At 34.6% G+C, this 17,555-nt stretch overlaps 1 protein-coding gene across 1 annotated transcript in view; it reads right to left on the bottom strand.

Moving 5' to 3' along the window:
• CFAP47 (cilia and flagella associated protein 47) overlaps window positions 1-17,555 on the bottom strand; it is a 460,447-nt gene that overhangs the window by 148,426 nt on the left and 294,466 nt on the right. The window contains 1 exon segment of the mRNA XM_068532596.1: window positions 14,985-15,096. Within this exon segment, the coding sequence (XP_068388697.1) occupies window positions 14,985-15,096 (112 nt within the window).

Here is a 17,555-nt window from a genome sequence, read left to right as displayed (position 1 = left end):
AAAATTGGATAACTTAGACGAAATGGACAATTTCCTAAAAACACACAATCTACTAAAACTGACTCATGAATAATAGAAAACTTCAATAGACATAAAATTAGTAAGAGGATTAAATCAGTAATCAAAACCCTCCCTACAAAGAAAAGTCCAGCACGAGATGGCGTCACTGTTTAATTATACCAAATATTTAAAGAAGAATTTACAAGATTTTTTCTCAAACACTTCCAAATTATTGAAGAGGAGGGAAAACTTCCTAACTCATTCTAGGAGGCCAGCATTGCTATGATACAAAAGCCAGACAAAGACAGTGTAAGAAAACTAAAATCCAGTATCCCTGGTGAACACTGATGCAAAATTTTTCAATAAAATACTAGAAAATTGGATTCAGCAGCATATCAAAAGCATTACATACCATAATCAAATGAGACTCATTTCAGGAATGAATGAATGAATGAATGAATGAAGGGTAAATTTCTGTACACTAGCAATGAACAATTAGAAAACTAAGTAAACAATTCAGTTAAATAAAACCATTATTTGGATAACCTTATATATGTTAATATGTGTGCATTGAATAATAAGGAAACCTAATCAATACTTCAAATACTATGAAATATTCTCAAGAATTAAAAGTACACTTTCTCCATTCTTTCTCATTTCAGTTCATTTATATACTCAGCATATTTTTCTTCCTCCAACACACCCATTTAAACATTTTTGCATTTTTATTATCCCATAGCAAATCGAAATTGGACAATCACTTGTAAAACAACTCAAAAGGCCTATATAAGACCATATATTATATACCAAAATGAGAAATTACATATTTATCTCAAAAATAGAAATGGATGAAGAGAACTATGGAAAAAATTATAGGTCTATTTAGTAGCTTATGTTTTAATTGAAAGAAGACTTTTAAAAATGCATCTTAGAATTATACCACTAACTTATATACATTTTTTTCCAGTGAAAAACCTTTTTCTTGGCAATGTAATTTTCATTTTAATTCTAAACAATTACATTTTTAAATTACATCTTTATTTTGGTTATTAATTAGCTACAGTAGAAGAGACAAGTGGTCAAATTCCTGTAAACTTTTATTACAAGGAATAACTTTAGACTCAGCGGCATGACTGGTAGCAATGAAACTTCAAACCAAATGCAGTAAATAATAATTATGAGAAGAATATGTGTTTCAAAAGATGATAATATTTTGCCACACTATATGTACATGTGATTACTTTGTTCCCTGTATTCCTCTGTTCAGGCCAACACCAACCAATCCAAAAGGGAACAAAAATAAATAAAAGCTTGATTATTTGTGCTTGAGTTTATCAGAGTGATAGGAAAATTATTAGACTGCTTTGGAAAAACTATAGGTGTAACAGAAATAATAGTAGTGAGCAAAAGCAACTCTCTAAAATGTAACATCATTGATTTAATGGAGATTTTCAGTTTGTCTGAATAGAGTGTTACAAAAAATCTAATAGGAATCATAATTATAGCTATTATATTTTTAATAGCACAAGCTTGTATTTTGAGAAATGGATTTTTCTCCTCTGCTGAACACTCTTAAGTGTTTGAATAGTCAAAAAACAAATATTTCCTAGTACTTAAGTCATTTAAAAAAATTAGGAAATATTTTTCTCTAATTTCGTACTCTCTTGTAAAATGTAAATATCAGACTCAAGTTTATAGACTGAGCAATGTAATTTCATATTAATTTCTTTTGAAAATAATGGAAAATTATTTATTGAATGCTTATTCTGTGTTAGGTGATGCTAAATGCTTCACATTCATTATCTATTTAACCACTTTAATAAACATATGAGTTAATTACTCATTAGATTTATTTTAAAGCTGAGCAACCTGGGCTGTAGAGAATGTTGGGTAACTTACTCCAGGTCACACAGTAAGTGACAAAGGCATGTATATTCACCTGACACAGAATATGGGAAATGGCACATTAAGTCATGTGTAAATATCATGGAATAAATGGGCTTTTGATCAGAAAAATAGTAAAATCATTCGTATACTTTTAAAATATTTATTTATTTTGACCTAAAGTGATAGGTCTCAGATACTGCTCACTGATCACCTAAACTATTTTATCCCTTACAAAACCTGCAAAAGCAAGATTCCATGGCAACAGTTAAACCTAGTAAGGTCTTTGACCTCTTTGCACTTGGTCCCTTCACATCCTTCCTGCTCCTTCCTCTGGACCTTCTCCACTCCTTCTCGCTAATGAGGAGAACTGTTATGGAAAATCTCCGTATGGCTAGGATTTTATCCACTTGTGAATTTCTTGGAGGCACATGAATTCCGTCAAGAAGTTTTTTCATAAGTATTTGCTCTACACACATTATATTACACATGATCAAATTAATCTTAACTGTTGTTTCTCTAATATCATACCACCCTTTAAAATTTGAGTAGCAAGCCTAAGGAATCCTCTATTAGCCCTCTTCCTCCTTCTCTCTCTTTATCTTTTTCTTTCTTCATTTTAACCTTATTTCTAACTCACTTTCTTTTGTTTTATTTCCCCTTCATTAGGGGACCAAAAGGCAAGGTGGAAAAACAAAATTATGCGGCTGATAAAAAACAGAGATAAAGAAACCCAGTGCTGTGGCCACAATTGCCATAAATAGAGCTCTTGTCTCTCACTCTTTCTAAACGCTTAATTTTTATGATAAAATGTACAGCAGTTTAGCACCCAATGGTAGTCCTAAAGGCTTCATTTTTTTGTGTGTGTGGAATTATACTGTTTGTTCTTTCTATGATACATTTTGGCATGAGTATATCAAGACACTAAAGACAACAGGAAAGGATTATAAAGGATTATTAAAATCTATAGGATTCAGATTTCTGTTGTAGAGAATGGTTGATTACGTTTTAACTTTAACAAGAACCTATGCTTTCATTTCTGGGGCAAGCAATGATAGTCTAGATTGCAATTAAAACTGCATGCTTCTTCCTGATCCATTGAAGAAAAAACTGATAAACTGCATTTCATTAAAATTAAAAACTTCTATAATCATTTCATAATGTATACATATATCAAATCGTCACATTGTGCATCTTAAATATATACAATTTTTGTCAATTATACCTCAATGAAGCTGGAAAAAAATAAAAACTTCTGCTATTTAATAGACACTGTTAATCAAATTAAGAGGAAAACTACATATGGGAGAAAAATTTATAAAGCACATATCTGATAAAGGGAATATATCCAGAATATACTTTTAAAAACTTCTAAAATTTCAACAATAAGAAAACAGACAACTCAATGGAGGGGATGGGCAAAAGACTTGAAAAAAAATTTAAATTAAGAAGGCGTATGGATGACAAACAGGCACAAGATGTTCAACGTTATTTATTATTCATTATGGAAATACAGATTAAAACCACACTATAATAGCACTACAACAAATAAAAATGGAAAAAATTGAAAGGACTAACCCTACTAAGTATGGTCAATGATGTAGAGAAAGTGGAACTTTCATACACTGCTGGTGGGAATGGAAAAAAGAACAATCTCTTTGAGAAACGGTCTAGCAGTTTCTTTAAACGTTATAAATTCAACAACCATGTTACCCAGCCATCCAACATATAAGTGATTTACGCAAGAGGAATGAAAGTATATGCCCATAGAAAGACGTATACATGAATGCTCACACATCAGCTTTATTTGTAATTACCAAAAAATGCCAAAACCCAAATGTCCATCAATAGGTAAATAGATGAACAAAGTGTGGTATATCCATTCCATGGAGTATTACTCAGCAATAAAAGGAATAAACTATTGATAAATACACTGTGTGGATGGATCTCAAAAACATTACGATGCACAAAAGAAAACAGCCAAAAAAAAGGGTGTACAATGTGTTATTATATAATATATAATATATATATACACAATATATAGTGTGTATATATACACATATATACAATATACACAATACACAATATATTATTCTATATATAATTATATTATATATTATATATTTGTTTATATTCATATTTTTATATAATTTTATATAAATAAATTTATAAATATTTATTATATAGTTAGTATATATAAAATATTACATATTATGTATATATTGTATGTATATATAGTATATATGTATATAGTTATATACAGTGTGTGTATATATATATGTGTGTGTGTATATATATACATATATATATATATATATATATACACACACACACACACACACATATATAAAAAATGTTATAAGATGCATATAAAGTGACAGAAAACAGATAAATGGTTGTCCAGGGCAATGGTGGCATACGGCAGGAGGGGAGCAGAGGCAAAAAGATTAAAAATGGACACAAGGAAACTACAAGGGGTAAAATATATTATTTGAATTGTGTCAATGGATTCATGGGTGCACACATATGTTAAAACTTCTCAAATTGTACTTTGAATATGTACAACGTATTGTATGTCAATTATACTGCAATAAAGGTGTTAAAAAAATACACTGTGTATTTCAGATATTATACCCACCACTTCTGAGCAGAATATTGACAGAAGTTGAGAACTGTCACCCCAAATTGGAAGTACTGTATAAGCAGGATGTGTTAAAGAGAAGTTCACAGCCACCAATGAGTATCTTTCCAGCACAAGGCAATGTCATGTGCAAGATAATTAATACAGGATAGTTAATGAAGCCATCATATTAAATAGCCAGATGAATCTATCTATCTATCTAAAATCTCTATCTATATCTCCTCTTGTTCCATAAAGCCATGCATGTTTCATTGATATCAAATATAATTTGTCTGGATTCACTGCACTGTGAAGGTGGCTTCTTAAGCCTCCATGTAAAGCCCTCATTTTTTTTTCATTTTATTTTCAACTTATTTCTATGATTAATTTCTGCATGAGATAAAAATGAATTTTAGCATTAAAAAGAATCCTTAGACCCCATCCACACAATAAAAACAGGAGTCACATTTTATAAAACTGCAGAATGTTAAGAGGGAAATGTTCATCAGTATTCACAAAACTTTCTGAAGTAGATCCATGTTAAGAAAAAATATTTAAATACAGATGGCCCAGAGGCACATGAAAAAATGCTCAACATCACTAATTATTAGAGAAATGCAAATCAAAACTACAATGAGGTACCACCTCACACCAGTAAGAATAGTCATCATTAAAAAGTCTACAAATAAGAAATGCTGGAGAGGGTGTGGAGAAAAGGGAACCCTCCTACACTGTTGGTGGGAATGTAAGTTGGTGCAGCCACTATGGAGAACAGTGTGGATGTTCCTCAAAAAACTAAAAATAGAGTTGCCATATGATCCAGCAATCCCACTCCGGGGCATGTGTCTGGACAAAAGTATAATTCAAAAAGATACATGCACCCCTATGTTCACAGCAGCATTATTCACAATAATCAAGACATGGAAACAACCTAAATGCCCATCAACAGACAAATGGATAAAGAAGATGTGGTACATATATACAATGGAATACTACTCAGCCATAAAAAAGAATGAAATAATGCCATTTGCAGCAACATGGATGGACCTAGAGATTATCATACTAAGTGAAGTCAGAAAGAGAAAGACAAATACCGTATCATATCACTTATATGTGGAATCTGAAATATGACACAAATGAACCTATCTCAGAAACAGAAACACACTCACAGACATAGAGAACAGACTTGTGGTTGCCAGGGTGGTGGAGTGGGGAGGAATGGAATGGGAGTTTGGGGTTAGCAGATGCAAACTATTATATATAGGATGGATAAACAACAAGGTCCTACTGTATAGCACAGGGAACTAAAATCAATATCCTGTGATAAACCAAAATGGAAAAGAATATTAAAAAAAGAATGTATATATATGTATAACTGAATCACTTTGCTGTACAACAGAAATTAACACAACATTGTAAATCAACTATACTTCAATAAAAAAAGAAATATTTAAAAGACAAAAAATAGTTTTAAAGTTTCATAATTTCTGAATGTTCTTCTAACCCTTCTAATTCCAAGAGGTTATGTTTAATTCCTCACATATTAGAAAGCCTCTTTGAAAGATGCTTTGAATTTGAAAATTTTTTTCAAAAATGTATGAATAAATTATTTACAATAAACCCCCCTCTCTGAGATTCTTCAGTAAAAGTTTTACATGAGAAAAGCCAATGACTTGGGGGATTCCCTGGTGGTGCAGTGGTTAAGAATGTGTCTGCCAATGCAGGGGCACGGGTTCAAGCCCTGGTCCAGGAAGATCCCACATGCCACGGAGCAACTAAGCCCGTGCGCCACAACTACTGAGCCTGTGCTCTAGAGCCCGTGAGCCACAACTACTGAAGCCCGCGCGCCTAGAGCCCGTGCTCCGCAACAAGAGAAGCCACTGCAATGAGAAGCCCGCGCACCACAACCAAGAGTAGCCCCTGCTCACTACAACTAGAGAAAGCCCGCACGCAGCAAAGAAGACCCAATGCAGCCAAAAATTAAATAAATGATAAACAAATTAAAAAAAAAAAGCCAATGACTTCCCAAATCATATTTTCATTTTACTATAAATAACTCCTTACAAAATACACAAATTCTTTTGACTAGTAAAGCAGGATACACACACACACACACACACATACAACATACACACACACAGGAGGGGGGATGAGAGAGAGGGGTGGCGAAATGAGGGGGAAAGTTTTATTATCTTAGTAACAATGATATATATGTGTGTGTGTATATATATACATATACATATATATATATCACTAGTTCAAAATTCAAATATGAAGCTTTTAACCAGAATATCATGGGTGGATTGGGAAGCCACTAGAGCCTTCTTCTGAAAGCAACCTAAATTCATATTCAATAGAGCATCTATGGCCTACCTTGCACTCCCAGGGAGAACTATGTCTCTGATACATGACCCCACGGCAAACACTGGAATTGCAAGAGTGTCTTCCTTCAGTTTCACAGAATATATGCAGTTTTCAAATTTATGTTTTTCTTCAAGTTTGTAAATCTTCCTTGTTCTCATATTTTACTGCACTCCTATTACTGCACTAGTAAGCAATTTAAAAAATATTTTAGAAATAATTTTATTTTTGAAATGTATTGCTTCTTGCATTTGACACTGACCGGATACCTGCTGCTATATGCCAGGTGTTGGTCTGCAGGCCAATGTTAGTCTGGCACTCAAAGGACAGATCATCCCGAGTAAAGGCAGAAAATGCAGGATTTGTCGTCGCTCATTGATCTATTAACGTGCATGAATTTATCTCTAGGCAATCATCTGAGTAGACCTTGAGACTAGAGTTAATACTGATTTTGATTTTGGGGTCAGGGGCAGGAAGAACAAATCTAGCGTTCACAAGCCCCCCAGGGTAATACCATGCAGGTGGCTAGAGCTTTTACGAAACATCAGAGCAGAGGCTGTCTGGGAAAGCAGAGATGGTGAAAGCAAAGAGGAAAGCCCAGAAGACCATGAGAGGATCCAAACAAACCCAATTCATTCTCTCTGCAGTGCCTCAAGGCCCTGTTTTTTTTTGTAAACCATATTTTTCACCTAAAAGAACATGAAAATGCTTTATGGCATTTAAAGCAGCCAACATTTGTTTTGAAAGACCAGTGGCATCGAATTGGTTTTTATGCTCCTATAACTGTGCACAGTCTACAACACTGGTGGTAACAGGCCAGCAAGATCCAAATTCAGTTTCAGCCAAGCTTTTGATAGCACTTTCTCTGGCATTTTCATTGAGACAAACTAGGAGAGAGTGGAGACAAAAGAAGCCCTAAATCCTCCCATATATCCATATCATATCAGGGAATTTTCAAAAATGGGAGTTAGCATATTAAATAAGAGTGATAAACATTAGTTGAGCACCTACTAGATGAGTACTTTTCATATATTCCCATTTTATGCCCATAACTACCCTGGGTTAAGGTTAAGGAAAGGTTAAGTATTATCTATATTTAACATGTAAGAAACCTGATAATCAGTGATGTTAAGTTTACTACCAAGGTCGCCCAACCAGAGAATGATATAATTGGAGGTTGAAGTCACACGTGACCTCCAAACGTGCTCCTTTGCAACACAATAGCAGTAAGATAAGAGATAGCAAAGGAAAAGATGTGCAATTTTGCCATTGTGATGTGCTGGTTAGCATGAATATACTGCCCAAACTTTAAATGAAAAACATGCAAATTTAAATAGCACTACTTTTGCTCAGCATCACATTCTGAAAATACACATGACAAGCAGGCTTCTCCTCACATACAACATTAGAAATCAAATTTTGAACTGAATTTCTATTTCAAAGATGGCAACTGGTAATACATATCTGTCTAGATAGTGGAGAGTAGCAGGACGCCAGCTATAAAAAACTATTCCTATCTTGTTTAAACATAGGCCTAACATAAGAACTTTGTTATGCATACATTAAACATTTCGTTTTGACATTAAGCAGAAGTTCATCGAAAATAAATTTTTAAAAATATTTAGCAGAGCTGACTAAAAAGCTTGTTTGCAATCATTTAGAGTAGGCTTTCTTGTGCCAATGTCATAATAGATCTCATTCTAGCATAAGGACTTCTGAATTGCAAATTTGCAGAAATAAATCTTAGCTCTAGTTTACAGTTGTGTTGAACTGAATGAATGCAATCACTTTTCAGCAAGTGAAAAAGCACTTTCGGCTGCTGCTGAAAAAATACAAGGTAATTGTGGGCTACATCAAAATCACCATTGTTACCAACTTTCTAGAGCTATCAGCTTGTCAAGGGGCACGGACATAAGAGAGAATTTAAGACTACTTTATCTTGAATGTTCAGGGTAGAGACTAAATTTACTAACATGACTGGAAACCATCTTAAAATGTGGATTCTCAGCATTTAATTTTCTACTGTAGATTGAACAATTAAAGCACAGTATTGAACTGTGTCCATGTAGTATTCTGAACAATTAAATACTTGACACTGTAAGTGAATGGTTTATGAAAATATCCTTTAAAAATTTTAAATATTTATTCTTAATTGAGATAAAATTGACACATAACATTATATTAGTTTTAGGCGTAAAAATACTCTTGTTTAATGTTTAGAGATCATTTTAGGCTACCATGCCATGATCAACATATTAAATTATTTCAGTCTGATTATACTTCATAAATTTAAATGACTCATAGTTCAATAAATAGTCCTTGTGGACTTCCACGACTCTGTAGACAAAGATAAGATATTCAACTACCCAAGTTTCCCACCCCCCCACTCTTTTTTTTTTTATCACAAATAAATGTCATTAACAATTGGAAGGATTTCTAAAGACTTCTTCCCTGGAGATGAAAGTATGTTCCTCACAACTGGGGGATCATAAGGGATAATTATGAAGTCTTATGCTTAGGTTAGATAAATCAACTGCATTGGTTAACAGTAAGATAAAAGCTGTTTAAAGATATCTAGGGATCGCCGTTTCCATAATATGTTGGAAGAGAATCCTCTCTCAACTGACAATTTTAAGTTAAACACACACACAAGCTAAGAAAGCAGGAATCCACTACACTGAGCCATCACTGGAGATGATATCTGTTCTGGAATATGAACTACTCTGTGGTATCCTGGAGTCTTGCCTTTCGGGGTCATAATTGGGAATCAGAAAACAAACCTGTCAAAGAGCCCAGGCTTGCATGGTTTGGGGTCCCGATTTCACATTATATTTTTGGACTACCAAACCCCAAATTAATTATTTAGCTTCATAACTCTTCATTTCTCTTCACAGAAAGGGGGCCCTGGTGGTATCCCCACAAGTTTAGATAGTCACCTGTTTGTTTTTACTAAAATCTGCTTTTTAAAGTTATATTATCACCCTGATATTCACAAGCTGGAGGGCACTGAGCTGATTACTGTGATTTCCTCATAAGAAACTCAGAACAGTTATGCCAGAGACATATGTGTTCCATGTAGATTATTGAAGAGCAAATGGAGCAAACTATTAGAAAAAAATGATATGTAGGTTATATCAAATTGTATAACCTTAATTCTTACAAGTTCATTTTCTTAGTGCTATATTAGGAGTGAGTTGCTCTATGTTGTGAACATGCATGTTTATAGCCATCTCTAAATCATATTTGTGAATCATGTTATTGCAACCAAAATAAATTTAAGGATTATTCTTACTAAAGTATATGCTAACCGTTAATGCCTAATCATCTTCACTAAATATTGGCCTTGTACAAAAAATCAAGTTTCTACCTGAGACGAATGGAAATTTAGTTGCATATTTCACTACTACAAATAAGCCACAGGCCATTACTACATTTCTATATTTTGTTACATACTAATCCTGTAATAATGGACAGTAATATTAGCTTTTCACATTCTAATGACCAGAGAGGTCATTTTCTGGTTGTTAAGGAGAGAATTAGGCCATTAAGTTTTAATGCATTTAGTCATTAACACATTTCTGCCTTTACACACGGTGTTTTTGTTTGCTTGGTTTTGTGTGTCTGTTTCCCTTTAAGGTTCTATGCTTTCATATCTAGGTTGACTGATTCAATATTTTTCCATTTTTCTGAAATTTATTGACACAGAAAAGATAATCTTCAAATCAAGATAGAACTGGGCTTTCCCTCCCTAACTAGTAAATCAATCCTGCTAATCGTCTCTCTCTCTCTCTCTCTCTCTCTCTCTCTCTCGCTCGCTCGCTCCCTCCCTCCCTCCCTCTCTCTCTCTCTCTCTCTCAGTTAATGGTATCACCTTCCTTAGCGTTGCTTACTATCAGAAGTACACTTGACTCGCCTTTCTCCCTCTCTCTCCTTATTCAATCTTGATCAAATGCAGCTCTCGTAGACATTATGCTACATCAACCATTTTCCTTTTCAGGAACGAAGGACTTATTTCTGTTGCTACTAGAAATAATGCTGGAAAATGACAATTTGGTCAAGCCCTCTTTAGGCATCGTGCATTGAGTGAAAAAAAAAAAAAAGCCTCACCCAAGGTCAAACCTCCTTCCACATGTACTCCACTTTCAATGACTGATCAGCACAGCAGCATAAAGGCCCAGTCCCCTTCTCCTAACTTGGGACAAGTCCAGAGGACCATCCCAGCTTCAGAGACCCCAGTGAGTTGACTAAAAGCCTTCACTCCGCCTGTCCGGAAACTCAACTTTTCCCTCTGGTCAGTATGTTTTCTTACCTTTTCCTTTCACAAGCGTTGATCACAACACATTCCCTAATAAATGTCCTATAAACTAATGTCCCATCTCAGAGTCTGATTCCCTGGAAACCCAAGCTGCTACAGCATCATTTTCCATTGTTACTTTTCTTGAAACTTCACTTCTGTTTTTTTTAACCCACTATCACTGGCCTAGTTTGGTCTGCCCTTAATGTTCATTTAAATGGTCAACCTTAACTTTTTGTTCCACGGCTAAAGAGGCATTCAAATTTAAACCTCCACATAGGCACGCCTGAAACATGATTGTAGTTCACTGCAGGCTCCTGTGATAATTCCAGTTCCATCCATTTCTCAAAATTTCTACCTACCAATCAATATGCCATGACACCTACTTTAGTATATGCCACATATGACTCAGTGCCCCATGAAAATCCCCTCTGCAGACAGTTCGCATTCACACCAGTGGTTTCCTATGACTCTTTTCCAGTGGGAATTCACTGCCATGGGAATCTGCCCTAAGAACAAACTTTAATCATTGAGGGAAAGGAGGTAGAGGATGTTTACCCCAATTTCCTTACCCTTCAGCCTGACAATTCTCTCAGAAAGTTCCCAGTGAGGTTCCCCAGGTCTCAGCAGTAATCTGATATCTAGCTCATTTTCTGACTTTTTCCTTTCAGCATCTTACTTCCCCATTCGGTCAGCGTGCTTCCTGTGATCACCTCTCAAAAAAACTACTTGCAATTAAACTCTTTTCTCAGGGTCTGCTTTTGGGAGAAGAGGCACAAACTAATATTGAGAACTAATCAACCAGAATATTGCTAAAGGCCCCTAAATGATCTCTCAGATCTATCCACCCTCTCTTGTACCTCCTATCCATTTTATATGTTACCTCCAGACTTTTCTTTCTAAAACTCAGTTGACTCGTGCTGCTCAGAAATCTTCAATGGCTCCAACTGCAATAAGAAGTAAAACACAACTCTGTCCAACAAAGTCTGCCTGTTTTTCTAACTGTATGTCACTCTGCATTGGCTACCACAAACACACACTCCAGACACACCCCTCTACTCATTATTTACAGAAAGTAACTTCTCTGTGTTTTCAGTAAGGTTGTTTCCTCTGCTAGAATGCCCTCCCCACCATATCGGCTGATAAATCCCAGTTCATCCTTTAAGGTCCAGATCAAACCCATTATCCCCTAAGATGCCCTCTTGGACTCCCACTGTTAGGGTTAACGTTTCCCAATATCATGCTCTGCGGTGCCATGTTTAAACTCGTGGTATATCAGTGTGTACCTTGTACTGAGATGACTTATGGATATCTATTTCTACCACCAGATATGAATTCCTAGGAGGCAGGAGCCATATGGCATCTATCTTTGTATCCAGTGGTAATATTTGAAATAATTAACAAACCTATATTCCAGCTCTGACCAGTCAGGAAGGACACTGGATCCAAGTCCTGAGCCATGTGTTAACCCCTTATTTGTTGCTGAATTGTTGGGAAGTCGGGGGGGGGGGGGGGCAAAGGGAGGGGCTGTGGTGGCTAGAGATCAAAAGTTACACCTAAGTGGAGCTCAAACAATTGAGTATTTGCCAACATATGAGGAAAAGCATCTGTGAAAATATTTTAACAGAGCATGGTTAAAGATCAGCTTTGTTTATAACTACTATACTTATCAAGACTTTCCAAATTATAGGCCTTTTGTAATAATTGTTTATATAATTAAGGACAGAACTGAAAATGTGTACAAAGTTTTTTTCTTTTTAAGATGGATGATACACACATGTACATTGACATACTTCTTTAACCAGCACAAATAGGAACTTCTCATATATGTATGAAAATTTTAGTCTAGTTTTCTTTATATTACAACAGATTAACAACTGTTCAGAAGCAATTATATTTACACTGCTTAAAATACTGTAGCAGCCTTCCAACAGTAATATCAATAAAAACGGAGTTTGCCTTCTTTACAGGCTCAGCTTGTCCAAATCATAATGGCAACATTGATTCAAATTTAAGGGACCGCCCTGGGAAGAACAATCATGAACATGTCTTGCAAATATTTTTCAAAATTATGAAGCCTGCAAAAGCTCTTGTGTAGCCAGCGATATTTACCAATTCATCCTCACCTAACGATGTATCCTGAGTTGCCTTTAAGTCCCCCAAATTTCTTCTAAAGTCCTTCAAATCAGCATGCTAAGAGTCCTTATCTGATCAGTGAAAATACGTTTTGAAGTTTTATGGTCTCAGAAATGCTGCCAAAATCAACAAAAATGACTATACAAAGGAAAGATATATTCAATCTGATTATTTAATTCTTCTTAGCTCCATTTCTATAACTTTAAGAGTCTGATTCATGGAACAGCAGCTCCGTTTTGCTTAAAGGAGTCCTAAACACTCCTAATTCAACAATGTTCTACCGTTTGAAGTTCCTCTTATGTTCCTTCTCACACATAGCAGACCTCACTGCCTTTTATAGAACAGGAAACTCAGATTTATTACTTACATAAAAAATAATAATGGCAATTCTGAATCACTTGCTACCCTTTACAAAAGACTAGTTAAAATTCTAAAACTAAGGAACATTAGGAGTGTCATTTGATGATTAAAATGAAAACTGAAATTTACATTTCTATCCTGTGAATTACATTAAAAATGGCAAAAAATATGCTACTTTATTGAATTGCCTGGAATAGGCTCACTCTAGTTCAAAATCTACCTATCACATGGAGAATTATTAATGGGCTTTGTAAAGCCAAATGTCTGAAGAGTGACGGGAAGATTTCACAAGATGCTAACAGCTATGACTGTGGTGACATTTGAGGTCAAGCCAACTAGAAGTAGAGAGTGGGGATGGGCGGGTTGGCTCTTCACCCATAGCATATTCTATTACAGTGGTAGTAACTGGATCACTGTGGTTGCCATTCTGAAATTTCCCTTCTGCTTGTTAACAGCGCTGGCATTCAGCCTAGTCTCTACGTACTTTCTTATTTGGAGCAGCTCTCTACACCTCCTATGCTAGGTACAGACCTTTTCCTAAAACATTCTTTGTTGAGGTAAGCAAGGATGAGGGGCTAGTACTTCCAGGCAGTACAAGATTGCTACTGGCTGTATGCTTTCTACATTTTTAAATTGTATCCATTTACTAACATTTTAATAATTTCCTCAGCAGGATCTAACCACCATGGGACACTGAATTCTCTCCCGAATAGAACAATTATTCCTTCGATGAATTACAGTCCCTCAGTTCTTCCCTGTTAGGCTTCTACACCTCTCACCTCCTCTCTCATCAAAAGCTTTGTAGGAATACCCCCCACTCCCATTCCCAAGCAAGCAATTCTTTTCAGGGACCATCAGGCAATTTGTATAAATGAATGCTTTACTAGAGAGAAACAAAGAAAACTTCACATATACCAAAGCCTTTAACCTATTTTTCATGTTCAATTAAGTATACGCACATGTTTTTATAATACCTAGTCCTATAAAGAGATATTCTCACAGGACGCTGTCTGGCTCATAAATTGATATAACTATTTGAAAGTGTTTACCACAATTTTAAATGTAAATGCCTTAATAAATATTTCTACTTCCAGGAATTTGCCCCACAAATAAATTTTTAAAAATGGACAAGAGAGTATAGCACTATAGACATAAAATGTATGCCCCAAAGCTCTGATTATTTAGAAAGGTAATGACTGAAATGGAAAACTAAATTTCCCTCTGGGTTATTTATTAGAAAGGGGAAATTTAAGTTACTTTTTAATTTCTTCTCATCACGCATCTTTCCCAGTATGGTAGTTAATAATATTTCATTAACGATTTTGTTACCTTTGAATACACCATGTTTCCAAGGGCATACGTGTAGAATATAGGGAATTGCGTTATCAGGGTCTATGGTGACGTCTGGGTTTCCCCACACCATCAGAAGATCTGAGGACACCTAGAAAAGAGAATTCAAAAACAGGAATTATATAATGTCAACATTTCCATGAAATTAGTATAATAAGCTAAAGCATAGGAAAAGCTGAAATTTAACTTAAATACTTCCATTAAAACTGTTCACTTTTAAATGAAAAGCAAACCAGAAAAATGATACATACAGTAGAAGAAAAATCTGAGACATGAAAAAATAGAACAAAAGAACAATGTTTATTTTTTGTTGCTACTTGTAGCAAGATCACTGATGCTTAAGACAATCAGACTAGCTTTTATAGGCCATGCAGAATTTTCTTTATACAATTTGATGTATAAAAGATAAACCATTTCAATGAATTTCTACATCAAAATTACTACAGCATATAAATAATATTTAAGCAGCATTTGACCACAACTCTTGTTGGCTAGATTCAACTTTCACCTTAGTGAGTACTTTCATCTTGCCGCCCCCCCTTCCCCCGCCACTACCCAGGCAAACACTAATCTACTTTGTCCCTCTATAGATGTGCCTATCTTGAACAATTAATAAAAAAGAAATCATATGTATGTGGTCTTTCGTGACTAGCTTTTTTTCACTTAGCATAATGTTTTCAAGGTTCATCTATGTTGTGGTGTTTATCAGTACATCATTTCTTTTTATTGACGAATGGCATTAAATTGTATAACAACCACATTTTGTGTATCCATTCATAAGTTGATGGAAATTTGGGGTGTTTCCATTTTTGTCTATTATGAATAATGCAGCTATGAAAACATGTACAAGTTTTTGAGTAGACACAGATTTTGTTTTCTTATGGACATACATCTTGGTGTGGAATTGCTGGGACATATGATAACCAGATGTTTAAGCTTTTAAATTACTGCTTTCCAAAACTCTTTTCCAAAATGGCTGCGCCATTTTTCTTTCCCACCAGCAATGAATGATGGTTCCTGTTTCTCTACAGCTTTTCTCAAAGTTTTTGTCTGTCATTTCTATGATAGCCATTCTAATGAGTGTGAAGTGGTATCTCACTGTGATTTTGATTTGCATTTCCCTAAGGATTAATAATGTTGAGTATCTTTTCATGTGCTTATTGTTCATTTGCATATCCTTTTTGGGGACTCTGTTCAAACTCTTCACACATTTAAAAAACTGTGTTACTTGTCATTTTATTATTAAATTGTAAGAGATGTTTATATATTCTAGAAACAAGGCCCTTATCAGATATTAGGCATGTGGATATTTTCTCTCATTCTGTGGGCTGTTTTTTCACTTTCTTCAAGGTATCATTTGAAGCACAAACATTTCAACTTTGAATTTATTTATTGTTTTGTCACACCAATGTCGTATCTAAAAAAATCATTGCTGAACCCAAGGTCATGAAGATTTTACTTGTATGTTTTCTTCTATGATTTTTATAGTTTTAGCTACTAAATTTTAGTCTATGATCCTTTTTGAGTTTACTTTTGCACATGGTATGAGTTAAGGGGTCCAAATTCATTTTCTTGTATGTGACTATAAAGTTGTCTCAGCATGATTTTTAAAAAAGACTATTTTGTCTCACTGAATTCTCTTAGTAACCTTATCAAAAATCGATTAACCAATATTATAAAGGTTTGTTTCTGCACATTCTATTCTATTCCATTCACCTACATGTCTACCTTATGCCAGTACATTTTCTTTAATATTATAGCTTTGTATTTAAAGGTTTCTAGTAAGGTTTAAAATGAGAAAGTGTGAGTCATCTACTTTCTTTCTTACTGCACAGGATTGCTTTGGCTCTTCTGTGTCCCTTGCATTTCTATAAGAATTTCAGGATTACCTTGTAAGATTCTGCAAAAAAGTCAGTTAGGATTTTGATATTGTGTTCGATTTGTATATCAATTTTTTTAATATTGCCATCAAAACAATATTAAGTCTTCTGACCCATGAGCATGTGATGTCTTTCTGTTTATTTAGAATTTCTTTAATTTCCTTCAATAACGTTTTGTAGTTTTCAGTGTATAAATCTTGACCTACTTTTGTCAAACTTGTTCCTAAGCATTTTATTCTTTTTGATATTATTATAAATGATTATTAATTTCATTTTGTATCGCTCATCACTAGTGTATAGAAATGATTAATTTTTGTATATTGATCTCATATCCAGCAAATCTTCTGAACTCATTTATTAGTTTTGATAGTATATTTAGTGGATTCTGTATAATTTTCTATTTATAAGATCATGATATCTGTAAATACAGATTGTATGATTTCTCCCTTTTCACTGTGCATGCCTTTATTTCTTGTTCTTAACTAACTGCACTAGCTAGTACCCTCTAGTACAATGTTGAATAGAAGTGGCAAGAGTGGAAAATCCTTGTCTTGCTCCTGACCACAGGGAAAGTTATTCAATGTTTTACCATTAAGTATGATGTTAGTTGTGGGATTTTCATGGATGCCTTTTAGCATGTTTCAAGTACACATGGAATATTTTCCAGGGT

The sequence above is a fragment of the Eschrichtius robustus genome, chromosome X (genome assembly GCF_028021215.1).
Source record: "Eschrichtius robustus isolate mEscRob2 chromosome X, mEscRob2.pri, whole genome shotgun sequence".
In the NCBI taxonomy this organism is placed as follows: Eukaryota; Metazoa; Chordata; class Mammalia; order Artiodactyla; family Eschrichtiidae; genus Eschrichtius; species Eschrichtius robustus.
This window is presented reverse-complemented; position numbering and strand designations above follow the sequence as displayed.